Genomic DNA, 22,052 nt, shown 5'->3' with positions numbered 1-22,052 from the left:
TTCTGCCTTCTTACTAAGCTCTGTCTACACTTCCCCTCAATTATATTGTTTCCCATCTTGGGACTTTTGCAGCTCTCTGTTCCTAATGCTCTTATTCCAGCTCTTTCCATGGCTCGTTCAACCTCATCCTTTAGGTCTCCCTCATCCGAAGGGGTCTTCTCTACTTTCCTGTCCTTTACTTTTATTTATTTCCTTTACAGAGCAAGCTACCTACCTTGTTTACTTTCTGACTTGTTTATTGTCTCATTTCCCATTAGAGTGCAATCTTTATGGCAGAGACTCTTCATTACAGCTATATCCCCAAAGTTCTGACCAGTGTCTAGCTCACCGTAGACATTGGATAACATACTTATTGAATGACCAAGTCTCAGAAGGGCAAGACCTTGTTTGCCTGATGCTGTGTGGCTAGGAAATTAAGCTGGAGCTACAGGTTAGGACCCCAATGTATGCCATGCTAAGAATATTGAAATTTTATCCTGTAGGCAAGAATTTCTCTACTTCAAATATTTGTGTATTCGTGATTTTTCACGACTGTAAATAGCCCCCCCCCGCTGTTTCTTGATTTGTGTTTTTCCTTGAGCAGACTGACTTTGTAATTAAGCAAATTTACACTACCTTTAAAGATCAATGCCATAAATGTAAAATCTATATTTTTTCTACTACAGCTTCAGAGTAAAAGTGAAAGTTGTTGGCCCCTCTACCACCTAAAATCTTCTCAGGTAATACCAAGGGTTCCCATATAAAACTTAGGGCATTGCTGCTAAAGACAAAGATACCTAAGTGATGGTTTAGGCAAGGTAGTAGTGCAGTCCCAAGTATTTTAGAAAGAAATCTGACAATAGTTGGGAGGATGTTAAGAATGAAGGCAGAGCCTCGATAGGAAGCTATTGCAGTGGTCCAGCCCAGAGATGATAAAGGACTCAACTAGGCAGGAGAGGTAGACAAGACAGATTAGGCAGTTTATATAGGAAGTACACTCAACAGTAAGCAACTGATTAGATCATGATAGGGAATGGACCTAAGGTTCCAGCTTAGGTAACTGGGTAGGTAGTAATCCTAATAACAGATTAGCATTATGAAGTGGCTTTTATTTTGAATATGTGACTTCAAAGAGCTTGTGTCATAAGTTTAGGTGGTAAGGGGTGCCTGGGTGGCTGAGTTGGTTGAGCTGCCGGCTTCGGCCTGGGTCATGATCTCACTGCTTGTGAATTCGAGTCCCAACATGGGGTTCTGTGCTAACAGCTTGGAGCCTAGAGCCTTCAGATTCTGTGTGTATGTCTCTCTCTCTGCCCCTCCCCTGCTTGCACTCTGTCTCTCTCTCTCTCTGTCTCTCAAAAATAATTAAACATTAAAAACATTTTTTAAATAAAATAAATTCAGGTTGTGATGTTCAGTATGGAAATATAGGATGAAAGAGATTGAGAATGGTGTGTAAGATAGAGTTGAAGTCACCATGATGAGTGAGTCTGCCAGTGGAAAGAGAAAGGATCAGTGACAAAATACAGGTTCCTCGAATGTCTGAAGGGGAGGCAGAATGCCTTCCCCCAGCAGTGCAATCTTATTTCTGCCACCCAAGAAATACTAATCAAAAGTATCTTTTAGTCTGTTTATAAAAGAAAGGGTTATTTTACAGCTCCTCTGATACATAGGTCTTAAGAAAGAGTCAATCTGGTGGCTCACTAGACAAAAATCTATTTTTAATTGTATAAAATTATACATATACATAGAAAGTAGTAAAAAGATAAGTAAAGTCTTTAACAATGAAAATGGACAGATCAGGGAACAATTTTTCTCCAGTTATTTGAGATCTTACTGGTTGTTATTTGAGAAAAATAATCCAGGAGGTGCAAGAAGTTCTTCCCACAACTCACACCCCTTCACACTTCCTGGAGAAAGGAGCATAGGAGAAATAAGGGTTTATGACTTCTGGGTTATAAATATCAATAAAAACTAGATAGACATACCTGTTGTTGAACATAGGAGCCTCTACTCCAACACTATGTATGCTTTGTGGTACACAGAAATGGGGCTTGGAGAATTCCCAGAGGCCCTTTTCAAGCACTAAAACAGTTGCTAGATTCCCTACTACTGATCCCATACATACTGATCACCAAGATGATTTCAAAAGCAAAAAAGCTGAGTTTCATCTTATCCCTATCTGGTCCAAAAGAGCAAATTGTGGCCTATTTTGTAACCTATTTATAAAAACAAAGTGTATAATCATAGAAAGTCCAATCTTTCAGAAACAAGAAGCTTCCCAAGCACATTTTAGAATGTGCACTGAACTATCATATAGTATAAAGGAGTTTATAGAAACAATGGAAAAGTACGTCTTTGAGAGACCTACAAAAAGTTCTCCCGAAGAGAAATGCTTTAGCTGTACCCCAGATCACTTCTCTCCTATTTCACCCAGGAGAGAGGCTGGGAGTGGGAGGGGGAGAGTCTTAAAAACACAAATAGTTGATCATTTAGTCTCTTTTCCCTCCTGAGGTCTCCCAAGGTTCCAGTTAGGAGGTGCCATAATGCCAGTCTCATCTAGTTTCCTCGATCAACTCCTGCTCTAATAACCAACATGAAGGAAGAAGAAAGAAAAGAGAGAAAACAACTGTGACTCTATGGACATCTAAGGTCGCAAACAGCAGCAACTTGGTGGGAGAGGAACATAGCCCTCACCAAACAGGACAAATCACATTTCCAAAGAGCAAAAGGAAGGGAAGAGAGGGAGTTGGGAAATATGTGTTCCCTTCTACCAATTTCTGCAGGCAGGAAGGTTTAAATACAGGGCTCAGTGAGGCTGGGTGGGCAGGGGAGGAGTGAAGAGGGAACTTGGGAAGATAAGAGGCTTCAATGCTGACTCCTTATAGAGCAAGAACACGTGGGAAAGCTGGATTACCAGCAGGGTATGGTATCCATGGCCCAGAAACAACTTAGGTGCTCAACACCTACTTTTGTATTTATAATTCCTCTCTTCCTCCTGAGAAGTTTCTCAGGAATAATTTTAACAATAAGACAGCAGATGTCCACTTCCTTCCAATAACAAAGGAAGCCTCAAAATGAAGTACCACTTGGAGGCAAAGGAGGAGTGTGGTGGTGGGTGGTGGTGGGTGCTGGTGGGTGGGGAGTAGGTTGGGAAAGATCTAGTTACTGGAGGAACAACTCAGTACTCAGTAGGTCCAATTCAAGATAAACTAAAGCCAAAGTTTTCATACTCATACCCTGTTTGGAGTCCCAAGAGAAAGCAGGAATGAGGGTGAGGGCGGGGCACACAGTCCTTATTCAAACCCCCTGTTAGATCATAAGAACACTTGGTCAACCATCTTGTGCTGTTGAAATGACTCCACAGAGCTGGAAGTGTAAGAGCCACCAAAGCCCTGATGACAGCCTGCTCCTTTTACATAGCGGGATGGCGAGGTTTCCAATGAAACGACATCCAGACACCCAAAAACTAGAAGGAAAGGGGTCTCTCAGCAAATCGGGATCCGAGTGTAGCATTTATACATATACATATATATATATATATATATATAATCTATATTTTAAAGTATAAAATTGAGAAAGTATGTACAGAAATCACATGAAGTCTTAGAAAAGACATGATCAAAAAGAGCCTGCAGAGGGTGGGGAGTCAGTGCGCGAACGCCTAGCAGTTGGAGGAATGCATATTGCCCAGCTGCCCAGCAGCCAGCAGGAGAATATCCTTCTTTTCCTTGTGGAAGCGCAGCTCCTTGCCTGCCAGCCGGGCCTCGTCCAGCTCGCGCTCAGTAGCGGCCAGCTCTCTAGACAGCGCGCCCGGCACACTCTGCTCCCGGCTCACCCAGTCCAACGCCATCTGATGGCGAATGTCATCATCCAGGGCCCGGTGTGAATAATGAGCCAGCACTTCCTGGAAGGGGAGAGGAAATGAAGGTTACCCACAAAGTCAAGGTTCTTATCGTATGGACCCGATGGGACTAGGCACTAGGCACTCTTAGCCTTGGAGTCCTAACTAGCATCAGCACTTAAGTACTTAAAGAGACCCCCTAAGGGAAACTTCCCCGCGGGAAGCAAGGCAGGCCCAAGGGTCACAGTTAAGATCTAAACTGGAAAGATGTAAGGAATGAAGAGGGCACTTTGAGGCTTTCAATATTGACAACCCGGTAGCCAGCAGGCCTGCTTATTTCTACCAGAACAGCCACCTCGCAATTGTCCTTCTGAGAGACTCCTCTCACAGACAGGGTCTCTTACCTGCCGAGAGCACTGTCTTTCCCTCATGGCCTTAAGGCTGCCGTTCCAGTGTAGCAGTTGAAAAACCGTCATTAGTTCCTGGGGGAAGACGACATGAAGTGCCAGGTCAATGATTTTATACTGAGGGTTTGCATACGTGGGGGACGTTTTACAAAATGTATTTATGTAAGCATCTCTTCTACCAACTCTGATACACCCTTTGGGGAAGGAAGGTATTTACATTTTGAAAACTATTCTAACATTCCCTCCCTTCCAAATGAAGATCAGTGAGTCACGGATTAGAAGGATACATAACATAACATAACATAACATAACATAACATAACATAAAACATAACATAACATAAATGCTGGTTGATCCATGTTATTACAGCCAGGGAAGTAAATGGAATAGTACCTGGAACTCCAACATTGACTTGCCCTTATTGGATTCCAACATGAATCGGAAGGCACCAATCCCTGTATTTGGGTTGTCAGCTTCCTCCCTGTCGCCCTGTAACAGAGGAAAGGAAAAGACAGATTTTCAGTCAGGATTATCACCTCAAGCAGCACTGTCCAGCAGAAATACAATGCAAGCCCCCAGTCTAATTTAACATTTTCTAGTTGCCACGTTAAAGTAAAAATGAACAGGCAAAACAAATTTAAATAGCATGGTCTATTCAAGCTAATATATTCAAAATATTATTTATATGATTAGCCTAAAAATCTCTAATGAAAGTTTTACATTCTTTTCCTTATGCCAAGGTTTCATGTTTATAGCACATCTCAGCTCATACTAGCCACAAATCAGGTGCTGAATAGCTACGTGTGGCTGGTGGCTCTTCTGCTGGTCAGCATAGACCGAGAAGACTCCAAAGCATTCACACATATTAACCCAAGTGACAGAGGTCAATCTGATATTCCCTACCTGACAAAGAGGGAACACTGAGACAGAGACAAGATCCCTGATTTAGCCAAAATAACAGAGTGAGTCCAACACACACACAGGATTGGACTAGCCTAGAGGATAATTGGGCAAATGGATTTTAAAAGGAAACAGTAGGAGCCATGATCATAGTAAATTCTGGGTAGCAGTTTGGTCTCTTGGACATTTGCCTTGTATGTTCTAGTGGTGACATGACCCTGAGGGGATAGAACTAGGATCCATTGCCCTGTGCAAAAAACAATGCAGTATAGACTGGATCTCCTACTGATCTTGAGGCCTTGGGGCAGTTCTTTAACCTCTGTTCCTCTGTTTCCTCATCTATAAAACGGGAATAATCCCAGATCTATCTTCTAAGATTGTTTTGAGAGTTAAATAAAAAATTATTTTAAAAGGGATAAATGTGGTTTAAAAACTCCAAGTATGTAAAATATGGCACATTATTATACTAGACTTGGTATCCAGTTACATAATCCAAATCCATTCTGGCCTGGCTTTGGTTTAGTGCTACTTGATGGTGGTTTCATATTACTGGGGATAACTCCAGACCCTGGGGCTGGCTGGGACTTCTGAAGTAAGAGCAACTCCTGGTTTATTGGTGACCTTTTTGTCAACCTGATCTAGGAAAATAAAACCAGGAGACTTCTGGGAATGTAGGGACCCAACTTTCTCCTTCTGCTTCCTGACGAGTTGCCCACTCTTTCTAGCCCATTCTGCACCACCATCCCTGCCCCAGGCCTCCCAAGATTCTGCTCTCTTTGAGAAGGGGGACGAGGTGGAAGTCCGGGGCCAATCGAATTATATCCAAATTCAGTTTATTATGGGGCCCTTCTCCATGGGGCTTTACTGTATATGTATTACACCTACAATAATTCCATGCACTTAATAAGTATACCATATGAGCTAGCTTATTATTATTTGTTTTCACTCTACTAGAATCAACAAGGAGTCAGAAGTACACAAGATCAAGCCATATTATTTTGTGGTTTATGAGAAGCAACAGGCCAACATGTAGTTAATCTTCACCGTGAAGCAAAGAGCACAAAATTTGGATTTTAAAAAAGAAAAGCTAAAAGGAGAAAGGAAAAAGGTAGTCTTCTCTATCAGTGTTTAGGGCCCTGAAGCAATGAACCTGTTTCATGTTTGCCTATAATCATTCAATACGATACCTTATTCAGTACCTCCAGAGTTTTCCATGATATTGTACATAGAAAGTAATGATCATCTCTGTTCAGCCAAATGGGGTACACAGAAGCTGTGGGCAGAGGAGCCCACCTGTCTCTGGCCTTGCTCGGTCTCCTGAGAGCTGACGGGATTGATAGCATGTTTGGAGTGCACCCAAGTAGCAGGACCCACCGGTTGGGAAGATCTATCTCATGTGACGCTTCTACATCTAACATGGTTAGAAATTAACTCAATGTATTCAGTAAACATTTAATCATAGGATACTTGATAAGCAGTAATAGTATTAGACTATATATAATTGGAAAGAAATTAAGAGTTAATTTAACTTGACCTATTCATTTTACAAATGAAGAAACTCAGACCTACAGAGGCTGGGTGATTTTTTGAAAGACAGTATAATACAGTCTTCAGGTCAGGACTTGTAAAGGACAAAAGCTGAAAGCAAAGAAATGTGGTCATTACCCTTTACCCATGGCTAACACGAAATCGATGTTGTTTCTTATTAATGTTTGTTTGTTTGTTTGAGAGACCAGAGTTAGAGCGTAAGTGGGGGAAGGACAGAGAGAGAGAGGAAGACACAGAATCCGAAGCAGGCTCCAGGCTCCAAGCTGTCAGCACAGAGCCCGATGCAGGGCTCAAACTCATAAGCCACGAGATCACAACCTGAGCTGAAGCTGGACCCCTAACTGACTGAGCCACCCAGGTGTCCTGAAATCAATGTTATTTGGAGTGTGGTCATTCCACTGGGAAATTAATGAGCAATCTATTAAATTCTCAGTTTTGAGGGCTTAGTCAAACAGAAATATTGGCAGAGAATAGTAATAATTTATGTTTTCTAAACACTTCGTAGTAGACACTGCTGGTGACCTACCCAATATCTATCTCCTTCTTTCTTACTGTAGAACCTTAATCTTGTCTAGTCCCTGCCCATCTCCCATGTTCTCCTCAGGGAAGAGTGATTTTATCCTCTAATTCCAGTGGGTAAATCATAATCCCTTTTGCTTGTAATTGATTTTGAGTGGGAATTCCAGTCATTGGAGGTAGGAGGGAGGTCTACTGTAGGGATTCTGGGAGAAGATTCCTTACCACTAAAGATATACTAAAAGAAGGACTCAGGGCATCTGACTGGCTCTGTTGGTGGAGCATGCAAGTCAATTTCAGGGTCTTGAGTTCAAGCCCTACATTGGGTGTGGAGCCTATTTAAGAAAGAAAGAGAGAAAGCAAGATGGTATCTTTCTGTCTCTGAATATAGTCATGTCTGTATTTAATGTCTGAAATTATGTGTTATCTTGCACCCTTGCATCAACATCTAGAGGATGACTGAATGAAGAGATGAAAGAATTTGGCTAGTAGATGATGACATTCTTGATCCATGGAATCAACTAGCCCTGGAATCTTCTCCACTTCTGGACTTCCTGTCATGTCAGAGAATAAATTTCCTTTCTGGTGTATTCCCTTAAGTCAGTTTGAAGGAATATTTTCCTATGAACTTGCATCCAAAGGCCTCTAAACAGGTAACATGTGCTAAGTGCTTAAATATGTTCTCTTCTATCCAATAATCCTGTGTGATAGGTATAATTGTTACAGATGAAGAAATTGACACTTAGATTTAGTAACCTGCCACATGGCTAGTAGAATCATACTTTCAAAACAATGAACTCAGAGTCCATGCTTATAAGCACTGCTTTCTATAACCCAAACTAATGTTCCATTTTATAATATATTAGGTGACTTAAGAGTGATAAATGTACTTTCTTAATTTTCATTGGCTTTGATCATTATAAAAATTGTTTTTATTCCCTGTAGACACTTCTGACTGGGACAAAGAGAAATGGGAGAAAATCAGATGGGTCCTGGGTAGGTGGTTTAGTATATGTAATTACATCTTAACTTCAAAGAGAACAGAAACAGAAAATTGGTCTGACTTTCATGCTATCGAGTGAACTTGTGGGAAGGAAGAGAGAAGGCAGCGTTCACTTCCAAGATGCACCCCTAAGCTAGAAAATTCTGTCAACCTGGCTTCTAATCTTGGCTCTACCACTTTCCAGCTACATCCCTTCAGGAGAAATTTCTGTTTTTAGCTTCCTCATCTGTAAAATAGGGGTAATGATAGTTTATATATCTCAGAGCATTGTTGCGATGATCAAATGAGATAAAATATACATAAATACCCTGGAACAGTCCCTGGAACAAAGTCAGTACTCAGTTAGGATTAGCTGTGGTCATCATCATCATCATCATCATTTGAAGGAACATTCTTTTTAAAGAGAGGAAATATATTATCTACCCCATTCCTTGAAAGGAAAAAAAAACAAAACAAAACTAAGACACCTTTTTTAAATGTTTATTTATTTTTGAGAGAGATAGAAAGACGAGAGACACAGAGCATGAGCAGGGGAGGGGCAGAGAGAGAGGGAGACACAGAATCTGAAGCAGGCTCCAGGCTCGGAGCTGTCAGCACAGACCCCAACATGGGGCTCAAACTCACGAACTGTGAGATTCTGATCTGAGCCAAAATTGGCCACTTTACCAACTGAGCCACCCAGGTGTCCCTAAAGTGCTCTTTATTAATAGGAAAGGTAGGGTGCCTGGGTGACTCAGTCAGTTAAGCATCTGACTTCAGCTCAGGTCATGATCTCACGGTTCCATGGGTTTGAGCCCCGTGTCAGGGCTCTGTGCTGACAGCTCAGAGCCTGGCGCCTACTTCGGATTCTGTGTCTCCCTCTCTCTCTGACCCTCCCCTGCTTGAGCTGTCTCTCAAAAATAAATAAAAAACATAAAATATCAAAATAGGAATGGTAATGGAGACAAGTGGCAATAAGAACAATCATAAAAAATAAAAACAAACAAAAAAGAACAGTGAAGTAAGAAGGGAGTAAGGTCTTAAATAAAAATTGGGAAAAGCAAAATTCAAGCTCAGTTTTTACTTTGGAATATATCTAAAATTCCATAAATCTTGAATCAAAGGTTTCTAGATCCCAAAAAGATACAACGAAAGAGGTAAAACATCAACAAAACATAAACATACACATAGCATCAGTGACTGAGACAGAGGACGTGTGTGGTATGCAGAAAATAAATTCCTGTCTATACAAGAAAGAAAACAAGAATTCCTGCTCTGATGCCCAGTGATTTACAAGACTTCCCAACCAGCCAATTCTCCCATCCCCCACTTTCTTTTCTTTCAACTCCCAGTAACTTACATTGAAAGATGCCAGGGCCTCAGAGACACTCTTCTCAATGAACTCATCAGTGATTCTTCGGGAAGGATGTTCATTAAACACAGAATTCATCAGTGCAATCTTTGCAGCACTCCGCCGGGCCTCAGCTTTTGTGGGGCAAAACTAAGCAGGACAGAGAGAGAGAGAGAAAATATATGTACACGTGTGCGTGTCTGAGGGGAAGGGACAGTGGGAGGGAAACATTAGGATAGAAGACCCTTGGAGGAGTCTTTGGATAAGTCAGTTTGTTCAGCATACCCTCCAAGGTTTGTTTTGTAAAATGGTCGAGGCACTTGGAAACAGAATTTTGATTCAACATCCTGAAGTCATTAAGGAACTGGAGACGGCTATAGCTCGTACCAAATTGAATGCAGAACAAGGAAGCCTGCTGAAGTCAGCATATAATCACTGGATATAAAAAATACCTCTGTTTCAACTGTCAACAGAATTAATTACTCCAAAGCCAGATTCTGGCCAGCCTGTTAGAAATTTGGATCTTGCTCTCCTGTTCTGTGCACACACAGGCAAGATTTTTTTTCATCTCTCTCGATAACCTAAGAGTAGAACACGTCTTGTCCAGGTTGCTTCTGCAGAGGAGATTTCTAGTCTCTACCAGAAGCACCCATCTGGGATTCTTGGACTTCACGTTTAGCTGTGAGAAGACAGTTCCCCCATTAATGCAGTGCATTAACCGAGCTATCCCTGAAGAGAGCCCAAGGTCTGAAGAAGGGATTTGTAGTCTTTTTTTTCCCCCGGTGGAAGCAAGGAGGAGGGGGTGGGGGGCAAGGACAAGGAAAGCTGACCTGAACAAGGCAAGAAAAAATTAATTCATGTTTCTACACTGTATCCAACATAGGTATCATAGAACAAGTCTGATTTTCAGAAGTCTTAAATCACTCAACCTCTATTCCCCACAGTATTTCTCTACGTAATTCATCATCACTGGCTGCCTCAAAGGCTCTTCATGTCTTCTGACATTTATGATTAGGGTTAGAGGAAAGGAAGAAAGTGATGTTACAGTTTTCATTTTATTTTTAATTGTTTTAATGTTTACTTATTTTGAGAGAGAGAGCAGAGGAGGGGCGGAGAGAGACACACACACAGACAGAATCTGAAGCTGGCTCCAGGCTCTGTGCTGACAGCTCAGAGCCCAGTGCAGGGTTCGAACCCACGAACCCATGAGATCATGATCTGGGCCAAAGTCGGATGCTTAACCAACTGAGCCACCCAGCACCCCAATGTTATAGTTTTTAAAAGCAGACCAGGATGTGTTCACTTCTTAACCGCCTTAGTATCAATAACTTCCGGTTTTCTTTAGCTGACAGGTCTCTCTGAGACAGAATATGGAGCTTGGTACATTAACCCTAAGTCATCTTCTGCAATCCCTCTATTTCTACTTCTCTATTCAGTAGCCTGCTGCTCATTCCATAGTACGGTGCTGCTCCTGAAAGGTCATCCCGGAAGAAAACCACCAGGAGAAATTTCACCTGCCAAACTGGGTATAGAAGATATAAGCTAAAAGAGGCCAAGGGAGAGAATTCTGCTCTTTGGGGGAAATACCAGAAATCAAATTACTGTAATGATCCAGTTATGGGCATCACCCAAAAATGATCAAATCTTTATTCAACAATAAGATGAGGTGAGAGAAGGAAGGAGAGATCTCATTCTTTAGAAAAGAAAGAATAAACGTTAGTTGTCCTGAGCACATATTTATTTCTCTGAAATGTTTGGCATTCTGAGGGGGAGAAAAAATTAGTCACCTTATTTGAAATGACGCCTCTTTAGGACTTTTCTGTTTGAGGCAGGAACTGAACTGCACTGGCGCCTCGGGTTTATTACACGCCTACTCTTTGCCGTGCTCTGAACTGGAGGTAAGGATCTGAGACTGGCTGAGAAAGAAGACAGACACAAGCTCTACCTTTGTGGAGCATAATCCGCTAGGTGAAATAATCACAATAGGTCATGATAAGTAACATAAGGGAAGTTCAAGGTGCCGGGGGCGCACATAGCAGAGGTTATACCTTTGTCTAAGGGTTCGACAAGCCTTAAAAACAGAACAAAATGATAATATCTTCTCTAAATTCCTATGCAGGCAGACTCTATATTGATGTCTCTGAAGGCTACCTTCCTATGGGCAATGTAAAAACTCCATCTCTGATGACAATAATCACACTAGTCCAATTTCTTCCTGCCCTGTAATGGCAACCACCTTCCCCACCGTGTATCACAGCTGTGTCATAGAACTGTAGAATGCTAGCACGAGAAGGACTTTAGAAATAATCTAACCTATCTCCTTCATCTTACAGATGGGGAAACTGAGGCCCAGAGAATGTACCTGCCCTGCCCTGCTGGAAGTAGGGGGAAGAGAATTTGGATCTTCTCATTCCTAGATGAGTACTATTCCCCCATACGTAGTCCCTCCACTTTGACCTCTGAAAGAACACACACATTGCTTTCTTGAGTGATGGCCTAGGAAAAATTGCTCGGGGAAAAGGAATATTCCTCTGTGTTCTCAAAAAGAGACGGCAGGAAGATGGACAGCTGGAGTAGAACATGGGGTCTGAGTATACTGAGTAAGGGCAGAGTCACAGTGGCTCAAATTCAGAGCGGGTGTGAGTTTCTGTAGGCTGAAAAAAAAGCCACTGGGGTTCTTCTGTGGTTACATGAGCCTCAGATGCTCACCAGAATGACCGGCCCAGAATTGGTTTCAGTCCCCCAAATATGTGATTTCTGACAGAGATTTGATGGCCGAAGTGATGGCAAAAACCACCGCTGGAGCACCTAAAGCATCTCTCTCCACCGGGGCTACCTTGCAACTCTTACCTGGAAACTCCCGAAGCAGCTTCCCCCAGGCAGAGTGACATAGCAGACATAAGGAGGGCTGTTGGAGGGGACCATCTCGTAAACCACCAAAGCCCCGTTCTTCAAGTCTGCTCCGCGGGACTGCTTCATCTGCCAGAACTCCTGAAGGGCCTCCACCACGTTCACTGCAAGAGAGCAGGAGTGGAGTTCAGCAGCGAAAACACCTCCAAAGTCATTCTGGGCTTCAATACCGCATCTGTATCCTATACCTACAGGAAGGGTCTGACCCTAGCTCCTCACCAAGCACCACTTAAAAGCCTTTAAACCAATAGACCTAGACTCTGATGAAGGCCAGGGCATGGGAAGATTGGAGGGTGCCTGGCCGCCTTCCCCGCCTCTCTAGTTCACATTCTGATTCGTCCTGACACCACAGTGGAATAACTTAAACATCGGAAGCAATTTCCAGGTCAGCAGACCACGACCCCCCACCTGCAGAGGTGCAAGTAGATCATTCCACAATTGGTCAGGAGGCCTAGAATAATCGGCACCAGCACAAGGAGAACTGAGCTCACTGAACACTCCTCTATGTCACACGCGGCTCAAAGGGCTTTACCTACTTGATCACAAAACCCTTAGGAGGCAGGTACTTTTATTCTCCCCATTTTACAGATGCGTGAAACAAGACATAGAGAAGTTAAGTAACTTGCCTAAGGACACAGTAGCCAGAAAGTAGCAGAGCAAGAATTCACACCCAGGCTGGCTTGGTTCCAGAGTCAACATTCCCAGCCTTTATGCGATACCGTACGTTTCCAGGAAACGTGGCCCTTGCAGCCCTTCGCAAACCTGTGTTCCTGGTGAGCAAACCCATTGCCAGATTCCTTTTCCATCCTGTAATTTTATACGATGTGTGTGTGTGTGTGTGTGTGTGCGTGTGTGCGTGTGTACACTGTGTGTGATATACACTGTGTGTATATGCACATGTGTGCACGAGCATGAAGTTCTCTTCTGAGGATTTCCCCAGGTGTACGTGGTTTTTGGAGGAACTGTCTATGGGGAGACCCTCCTTCACAGGTCTCTTGTGCTCCTTTCTGTCCTGCTGGGTATGCCAAGATTTCAGGGACTGGCTGCTCTTCACCTGGGTCATTTCTCAGGATTGTGTTTGCAGCAAGAAACCCAAGGGATAAGGTTATGTCTCCCTCTAAGACAAAGAACAAGCCTGCTTACTGCTTACAATGAAGTGGCAGGTCCCCCAAGCATTTAACGCAACCTCTAGCCTGTGCAAGCATCCACCTGAGCACTTCACATCAGACTTGGGAGGCAAAGGGAACTGATGCAAACAGTCTGATGCTTATGCTACCTGTTGTACCATGAGCAATAAAGTTGTTTGTCTCTGACCCAAAAGTCTCTTGACTTCTGCCACCATCTCTCAAACAGTAGCCAGCTAAGGTATTATAGTAAAATCAACCCCCCGACTCAAGATGTATTCCAGAACAGTTCCCCTCTTCCCCCCAAATTTGGGCAAGACCATTGCACAAGTATATATTGAGTATGTACTCTGCTAGACTATGTGCTAGATGCTAGGCTCAAATAGTGAGCCAAACTATACCCTTATGCAGTTCACAATCTAAAGAGGAAATGAGAGGGGCACCTGGGTGGCTCAGTCGGTTGAGCATCCAACTCTTGATTTCGGCTCAGGTCACAGTCTCACAGTTCATGGGATCCAGCCCCACCCACATCAGGCTCCACGGTGACAGTGTGGGGCCTGATTGCGAACCTCTCTCTGCTCCTCCCCACCTCCTCTGCTCATGTGCTTGTGTGCACATGCACATGCTCTCTCTCTCAAAATAAATTAAACTTAAAAAAATTTTTAAACCTCTTCCCTTAAAAAAATAAAATAAAACAAAGAGGGGGAGAAAGAGATTAACCGGATATTTCAAGCAAATGAAAAACTGCAACTGTGATCAGTGCTATAAAGGAATCTGGTAGTTGGGAAATGTCATTGGGGCTTCTGACCTCATTGGAAAGGTCAAGGAAAGCTACCCAGACAAAGTGATATTCAAGTGCAGACACAAGTATGAATTCACTAGGCAAAAAGGTAAAAGGAGGAGCTCTGAGCAGAAGGAAGAACACAACAAAGGCTCTGTAGCAGCAGAGAAGATGGCAAATAAAAGGACTCACCTGGCTCAAAAAGTGATAGCAAGGGAAAGGGTCCTGCAAGATGTAACTGCAAAAGGAAGCAGGGACCAGACCACAGTGGACCCTGCAGGCCACATTGGAGTAATGGCTTTCTCTTAACAGCAGTGGGAAGCCATTGAGGGGCTTAACACAGAAGGAAGGATGAGATCAGTTTTCCTTTGGAAAGGATCACTTTGACTCCAGGGTTCCAGACATTTCAAGCGACTTTAACAGAAGCCTCATAATAATAAATGATCACATGCATTCTCCATTATCTTCCAGCATGACCACTCTCTACTCTTAGTTACAAGAACTCATTCAGTCTTTTACATTGTGTCAGTTTAGGTCGGCCAAGGAGAAGACCCCAAGATGGGATAAACGTGGAAGAGATGTATTGGGGAGGAAGGAGAAGGGAGAGGCTTCGGACCATGCTGAAGGTCGGACACCTGGGGAAGGCGCATGGGAAGCAAGGAAGTCTGGATGTGAGAGTCTCAGCTGGCCGTGCATTTCCAAGAAAGGCTTGGCCAGGCCAGTGGGAAGTGGCCAAGCCAAAGGGATCCCACATCTTACCAAGATGTGCCTGAGTTCACACCCCTGCTGGGCTCGCTCACTGACTGAGGGGCAGCCTGCAGGATGTGTGGCCTCACTGCACGAGGTGATGGACACAGAGGGGACAGCAGCTCAAGGCTGTCGGTCAGTATGCCGCTGCAGCAGGAAACGAATAGCACGTTTTCATGGCTGTCACATCCACATTAGGCAGAAAATGTGAGCACTTCCTAGGTACATAGCTCTCTATTCTAAGCATGATGGATGCAACGATGAATAATACAAATGTCCAGCCAGTGAGGTGTTTACAATCCAGTGGCCAGTAATAACTCTTACCTCCCTGCTCTGCAACTGAACCGGCCAGAGTTTGAAAGCTGCACAAGCTCTTTCCTAACACCCTATGTTTCACTGACTTTTTAGAATGTTCATTCTCCCGTTAAAAGGCAGCGTTAAAAGGAAACTCTGTCTTTCCCACCCTTAGTGTTGGCAGGGGCCCTTCAAAGGTCACTGCTGCCCAGAGAGCTGAGCCATCTTTGTTCTCTCCATTGAGATCTGTTCAGCCCCAGTTCCCTCCTGGAGACAATTTAGCACAATGTGCTGGGTGACAGCTCTCCTGACAGGCGAACAACAGGGAGAATACTGAAATAAAGAGAAAGCGGGGGGGAACCATTGTAACCGGGAAGGTCCTATTAAGAAGCATCTGTCCATTCTATATCCAGTGAAATCCCTCTCGGTACACAGTCCAGGACTATTTTTTAACGATTATTCAAAGCCAAAGAAGATAGGGAATCCTCTTTCAGAAACGGATGAAATGGGAAATTTCAGGAGAAAAGCAATTCATTGTGATCTGCACTGGAAACTCCTCAAAGACTCATTGATTTTTATTATTTTTTTATCATTTATTTATTTTGAGAGACAGAACAAGGCAGAGCACGAGTGGGAGAGGGGCAGAGAGAGAAGGAGACACAGAATCTGCAGCAGGCTCCAGACTCTGTGCTGTCAGCACAGAGCCCAAAGCGGGGCCTGAACTCACTGACCATGAGATCATGACCTGAACCGAAGTCTGACGCCCAACCAACTGAGCCACCCAGGCGTCCCAGACTCCTTGATTTTTGAGCTGACAGGGACTTTGGAGATCATCTAGTCCAACTCAGGCCACAGAAGGGGAAATGACCTGCTTGAGGTCACACAGTTGTGGCAGAACTAGAGACTGAATGTGGACACCCTGAGGCCAATGTTCTTTCTAATTTGGGAATCTTAACCCAGAGCCCGATATCCAGTCAATGGTTGAGCTTCATGGGAATTCACAAGCCCTCTAAAACCCATAATGAAATCGCGGCGTGCATGTGTGTATAGAGTACGTGGTGGGGGGAGAGGGTGCCCATAGGTTTTATCAGATTCTCAGTGAGGAACCATGCACCTAATGGTTTATGTGAGGATGGCTAAAGAACTGTGCGGTGCGAGGGCTAGTCATGATGAAGACACACATCTGACAGCTATAATCGCTTTCTAGGGGCAACTAAAGGATGCCGGGCTAGAAGAGACAAGAAAGATGATGAACAATAACAAAAAGAATAATTTTGGATTTGGTCCTTAGGAGATAATATATGAATGTCTACATGGGATGAGACCTTCTGTCTCATGTATATCTGTCGTACAGTGAAATCATTAAAACAACACATGAAATGATGGTAAAAAAATTATATCATAAAAATAAATACAATTTTGTGGTGAAAGAGCATGGATAAGTAGCTAATGCAGGGGCGTCTGGGTGGCTCATTTGGGTAAGCAATCAACCTCTACTCATGATCTCGCGGTTTGTGGGTTTGAGTCCACATCTGGCTCTCTGCTGTCAGTGCAGAGCCCACTTTGGATCATTGTCTCCCTCTCTTTTTGCCCCTACTGCATGTGTGTGCGCGTGCACACACACACACACACACACACACACACTCTCTCTCTCTCTCTCTCTCTCTCTCTCTCTCTCTCTCTCTCTCTCAAAAATAAATCAACATTAACAAAAAATAGCTAATACGGTTGAGAGATGAATGCGAAGATTCTCCCTTATCATGCAGGCTGGCGAGAGCAGGTTGGCCCAGCTTAATTCACAGGATGATGAAGATAGGGAAGCTGGTTAACAACATTCCATCTGAGGCTTCCTATTTTCAACCTGTAGAGCGCGCCCCTGAATAGCCCGCAGTGCATAGACTCTTTGGAAGGGAGGGGTTGCAAGATGACAGTGACTTTTGGACAGGACTACGGTAGGCTGAAAAATGCCCCCTGCTAAGATGTCCATGCTCTAATCCTTAGTGAATGTCACTGCAGGTGGCAAAAAATTTATAGATGTGATTAAGGATCTTGAGATGGGGTGATTATCCTGGATTATCTGGGTGGGCCCTAAATGCAATGACAAGGGTCCTTAGGGAAGGAGAATTGATGAAGCACAGAAGAGGAAGGACAGTGTGAACACAAAAGCAGAGATCAGACTGATGCAATCCCAAACCAAGGATGCTGGCAGTCCCCGCTCCCCCAAACTGGAAGAGGTTAGTACACAGTTTCTTCCTTAGATCCTCTAGGGGAGAGCACAGACCTGCTGACACCTTGGTTTGAGTCCACTGATACTGATTTTAGACTTCTCACCTCCAGAACGGTGAGAGAATAAATTTCTGTTGTGTTCATCCACCAAATTTGCAGTAATCCGTTAGAGCACAACAGGAAATTAACATAGGGCCTAATCCAACATTCCCCAAATTGGAAATATTCAGGCTTTTGCCTCCACAGTCACTTATGGGCAGAGAAGCTGTCTGTGATTCTGAGGAAAAGGAGCAACAATCAAAACAGAAAACATCATACAAGATTCATCTGTCCCACCTAGAGGAGGAGTTGGGTAGCACGTCCAATCATGTACCCATCCTGTGATATAAAGAGGGAGCAATAATTCCAAAGATACAGGTTTGAGGAGGGCAATGCAGAAGTTACAGAGCAAGGAAGGTCACTTGGTCCTTCAGTCAATCATGCAGGTTTTAGAGACTGCCAGCTGTCAACGTTAGAAGGGGACTGACTACATGGCATGTGTAAAAAGGGACACAGGAAATGGTAATGCTACCAATAGCCATCATCTGCGGTTTCCAAATGTATAATAATAGCAACCCCTTGTTGAGTACTCACTATGTGCTGTGTGGTTTACACTCGGTATCTCATTTAATCCACATACAAGTATCAAGGTAAGTATTATAAGACCCATTTTTCAAAAAGTAAACAAGCTGGGGCACCCGGTGAGCTCAGTCAGAGGGCCAGGCAACCCCTGATCTTGGCGTTGCCAGTTTGAGCCCCACATTGGGTGTAGCGTTTACTTAAAAAATCAAATCTTTTTTTTTTTTTAACATTTATTTATTTCTGAGAGAGAGACAGAGTATGAGTAGGGAACGGGCAGAGAGAGAGGGAGACACAAATCAGAAGCAGGCTCCAGGCTCTTAGCTATCAGCACAGAGCCTGAAGTAGGGCTCGAACTCACGAATTGCGAGATCATGACCTGAGCCAAAGTCAGTCGCTTAATCAGGAGAGCCACCCAGGCAGCCCTTAAAAAATCAAATCTTAAGGGACCCCTGGGTGGCTCAGTCAGTTGAGTGTCCAACTCTTGATTTTGGCTCAGGTCATGATCTGATCTCACAGTTTGTAGGTTTGTGCCCTACGGCCATCCAGCTCTGCACTGACAGTGGGGAGCCTGCTTGGGATTTTCCTTTTCTGCCCCTCTCTCTGCCCCTCTCTCTGCCCCTCCCCGCTTGTGCTCGCTTTCAAAATAAATAAAATAAAATAAAAACATTAAAAAAGATAAAGTTAAGGAACAGGCCACAGTGGCAGAACCGGGATTTAGAACCAAGGTTTGTCTGCCTCCAAGCTGCCCCTCTTTCTATTGCGCTGTCCTGCCTTACTGTACCATTAACCTTCACACAGACTCTGTGAAGTGGACCGTGAGCTCCATGAAGACAGGGACTGAGTATCTGTCTCATTTGCCACAGCAGCTGGTGATCAATAAATATTTGTCCAGTGAATGGAACAGATGAGGCCTAGAGAGACTAAGCAATTTATCCGAGATCACACAGCCACCGTATGACAGGGCCAGGTTCCTGGATTCCAAACCCTGAGCTGATTACAATCCTACAGCATACTGAGTTATGTGTGTATCTTGGGGGGAGACTGGGGGTGGAGGTGGGAGAGAGATTTGGACAAACAGGTGAAATAACAAGATTTTTTGGTTTTGTTTCTGTGTTTTTAAAATAAACGCTGAGGTCCTACATGAATGCTGGTAAATCTGAGCAGGGACCTTGGAACAGTCAAGAAGAAGGTGAAGGACGTGAATTGAAGACGATACAGTTAAGCATTGCTGGGTCAGATGATGGTCTGGGCAAAGATCAACATGAATTCTATTCAGGGGAGTAGGGCCAGCCCCCGAGCACCATGCCATCAGTCACAAGGGTATGTGGGTACATGCCAATGGCAGTTTTGCCTATTAATCGAAGCAGGATAAGTGATTCCATGTGGTGGAGGACTTCTGAGCCAACGCAGCAGAGAGTCTGCCTGCCAGGAGCCAAACTATCTGCCAAACTCTCCCAAAGTCCTGGCGGGACCCCCAGACTGGAAATGAGAGACTCAGGAATAATGAGGAGTGTGGTGGGAGGTAGGGAGGTTGGAAGAAGGAATCGCCACAGAGTCTGAAGCCTTTGTCAGTAAAATCCACTTGCTCCTTCACCCCGTCTACAGAAATGAAAAAAGTTTTTACAGTACACTCTGCTTAGATGCCAAACCAGAGGCTTCCAGGTAACACAGACAAGAAAAGGGGCACACTCCTCTACAACTCTAATAAACGCCTGTAGGTTTCCAAGGGGAAGGGTTCATTTTTAGGGTGACTGCTCCTACGCCCAGAGGCAAAGACCTTCCCTTGGTCTCAAAGAGACTGGGAGCAGTGGGACAATAGCTGACGGCAGTTCCATCATGAAGCCCTGTTAAATCCGGGAATTAAACTAGACAAAGATATCCCCTTGTGATGAATTTCAGGATCGCATGCATCTGCATTCCCAGCACCTAGCGGAGTGCCAGCCCCACCAGGGTAAAAGTTCAAAATGTGGAAGAACAAAAGGAAACCGATGGTAAACATCTCACTGGGCACATGGAGCAAAACGGATCTAAATATCTGTTTTCATAGGAATCTTTGGATTTACACTGTCAGGATCTGAGAATGGGAGAAAGTGAGACATGTTCTTTCAAGGATATATGAACCAATAGCGTTGAGGTAATACTCATCACTTTAAGGTACCCATTATGTGTCAGGTGCAATATCTCATTTAACCCCCTCATGACCCTCGAGGAAACTGAAGCTTGGTGAGGTTAGTCGCTTCCCCCAAAACTGGCAAGTAACAGAGATTTAATCTGGGATTTAATCCACACGTTTCTGACTCTGAAACCTGCATAAGCTCTTTTCCCTATACTTTCATAGGAAGGGAGAAAAAAAGGCATTGTTGTCTACAAAGAAACCCCTGGAACCTTTCTTTGTATTGTTGTTCAACTAGAAGATTAGAGATATGGTCACTTTCAGCTGAGGCAGGATTTAACCAAGCAGAAAAAAGTGATGTCTCAGAAACGCCAGACCTAAATTCTGTATCCCACACCCCTCGCTACATTGTGTTCCTTGTTACACTATAAATCTGGAGCTCAAACTCAGGAAATTCTGCACTGATTAAACAAAAACAACACAGAAAATCCTCACATTCCCCTTCTCGGAAACCCTAGAAATTAGGCATCTGTAAGATGAAGATTTCTAATGGAAATAGAGTTTCTGCCTGGCTCATTTCCACAGAATTTAACATGGAGAGAGCCAAGGCCTGGGATTTATCCTCAGTTCCTGGGAAAGGGCCAGGAAAACAGAGCCAGACAGACAGAGAGGCCGGAGTTGTGAGGCTCCATACTTAAAAAGACACCAAAGTGAGGTACTAAAATCATAGGAGGCTAGTACAGGCTCAATGTATGGCTCCAGATTTAAAAGCACAATTTTAAGTGACTTGTGAAGCCACTGCCTAACTCTTTCAGCAAATCTGAAGTTGCACTGGAAATTTCAGGGTAAGAATAATAAGAAAAGAATTCCAAAGTCAAGGTTAAGGAGACAGATGTAGGGGCACCTGGCTGGCTCAGTCATTGGAGCACATGACCCTTGATGCCAGCGTTATGAGTTCCAGCCCCATGTTGGGCATAGAGATTATTTTAAAAAATAAAAATCTTTAAAAAGAAAAATTAAGGAGGTGGAATCAGTTAATAGGGGGGAGTCCAGGAATTGACAAGATCACAGAAGAAAGATTGAGAGGGTACAGATGAGAAATGCCTTGGGTCAGAGAGAAAGGATAGGATCCTACACAATGGGGACTGGTAGTCAAAGGCAAAGAAATGTTAAGGTATGAAAGCTACAAGAATTCCATTTCTGAAGGAGAACAGGTTGGGAAGAAAAAAGGGCTGTTATTTGTAAAAAGAAGACTATAGTCCCTGGAGACTATAGTAGTACCTCAATAAAGAGGAGGTGGTGAGAGGTGTGTATAAGTGAGCGAGCAAGAGAAAGAGAGAGAGAGAGAGAGAGGGAGACTGTGTGTGTGTGTGTATGTGTGTGTGTGTGTGTGTGTGTGTGTGTGTGTGCGCGCGTGTAGCCCAGAAGGAAACTCCCCAAAAGGAAATGCATGATGTGAGGGCTCCGCGCCAGGAAAAGCGATCCGGAGGACTCTGGGAGCAATGCTCCTTTACAGAGGGTGTCCCGCAGGAGGCCGGGGCCGCAGACTCACCTCGGCCATAGCCCTGCGTGTGCTTGGCGAAGCTCCTCACCACCGCCTCCACGGCTTCCCGCAGCACCGCTGGGCTGCCGGCAGAGCCCGGGGGCAGCGGCAGCCCGGGGGCCCCGGACAGGAGCAGGGGTGGCGGGGGTGGCGCGGGGGGCGGCGGCGC

The 22,052-nt window shown here is 44.2% G+C and overlaps 1 protein-coding gene across 1 annotated transcript in view; it reads right to left on the bottom strand.

The window, feature by feature from the left end:
* Positions 1–1,671: 1,671 nt before the first annotated feature.
* Positions 1,672–22,052, bottom strand: part of LIX1L (limb and CNS expressed 1 like) — a 20,714-nt gene continuing 333 nt past the window's right edge. Inside the window, exons 2-7 of the mRNA XM_029949098.1 lie at positions 21,893–22,052; positions 12,375–12,538; positions 9,534–9,674; positions 4,621–4,716; positions 4,225–4,302; positions 1,672–3,883 (exon numbers count right to left, since the gene is read on the bottom strand). The exon at positions 21,893–22,052 is cut by the window's right edge and continues 1 nt beyond it. Coding sequence (XP_029804958.1) covers positions 3,641–3,883; positions 4,225–4,302; positions 4,621–4,716; positions 9,534–9,674; positions 12,375–12,538; positions 21,893–22,052 — 882 coding nt within the window. The 3' untranslated portion in view covers positions 1,672–3,640. The remainder of the gene's footprint in view (positions 3,884–4,224; positions 4,303–4,620; positions 4,717–9,533; positions 9,675–12,374; positions 12,539–21,892) is intronic.

Source organism: Suricata suricatta, chromosome 8, assembly GCF_006229205.1.
Source record: "Suricata suricatta isolate VVHF042 chromosome 8, meerkat_22Aug2017_6uvM2_HiC, whole genome shotgun sequence".
NCBI lineage: Eukaryota > Metazoa > Chordata > Mammalia > Carnivora > Herpestidae > Suricata > Suricata suricatta.
Note: the sequence above shows the minus strand (reverse complement) of the source record. Positions and strands in the feature narration are given on the sequence as shown.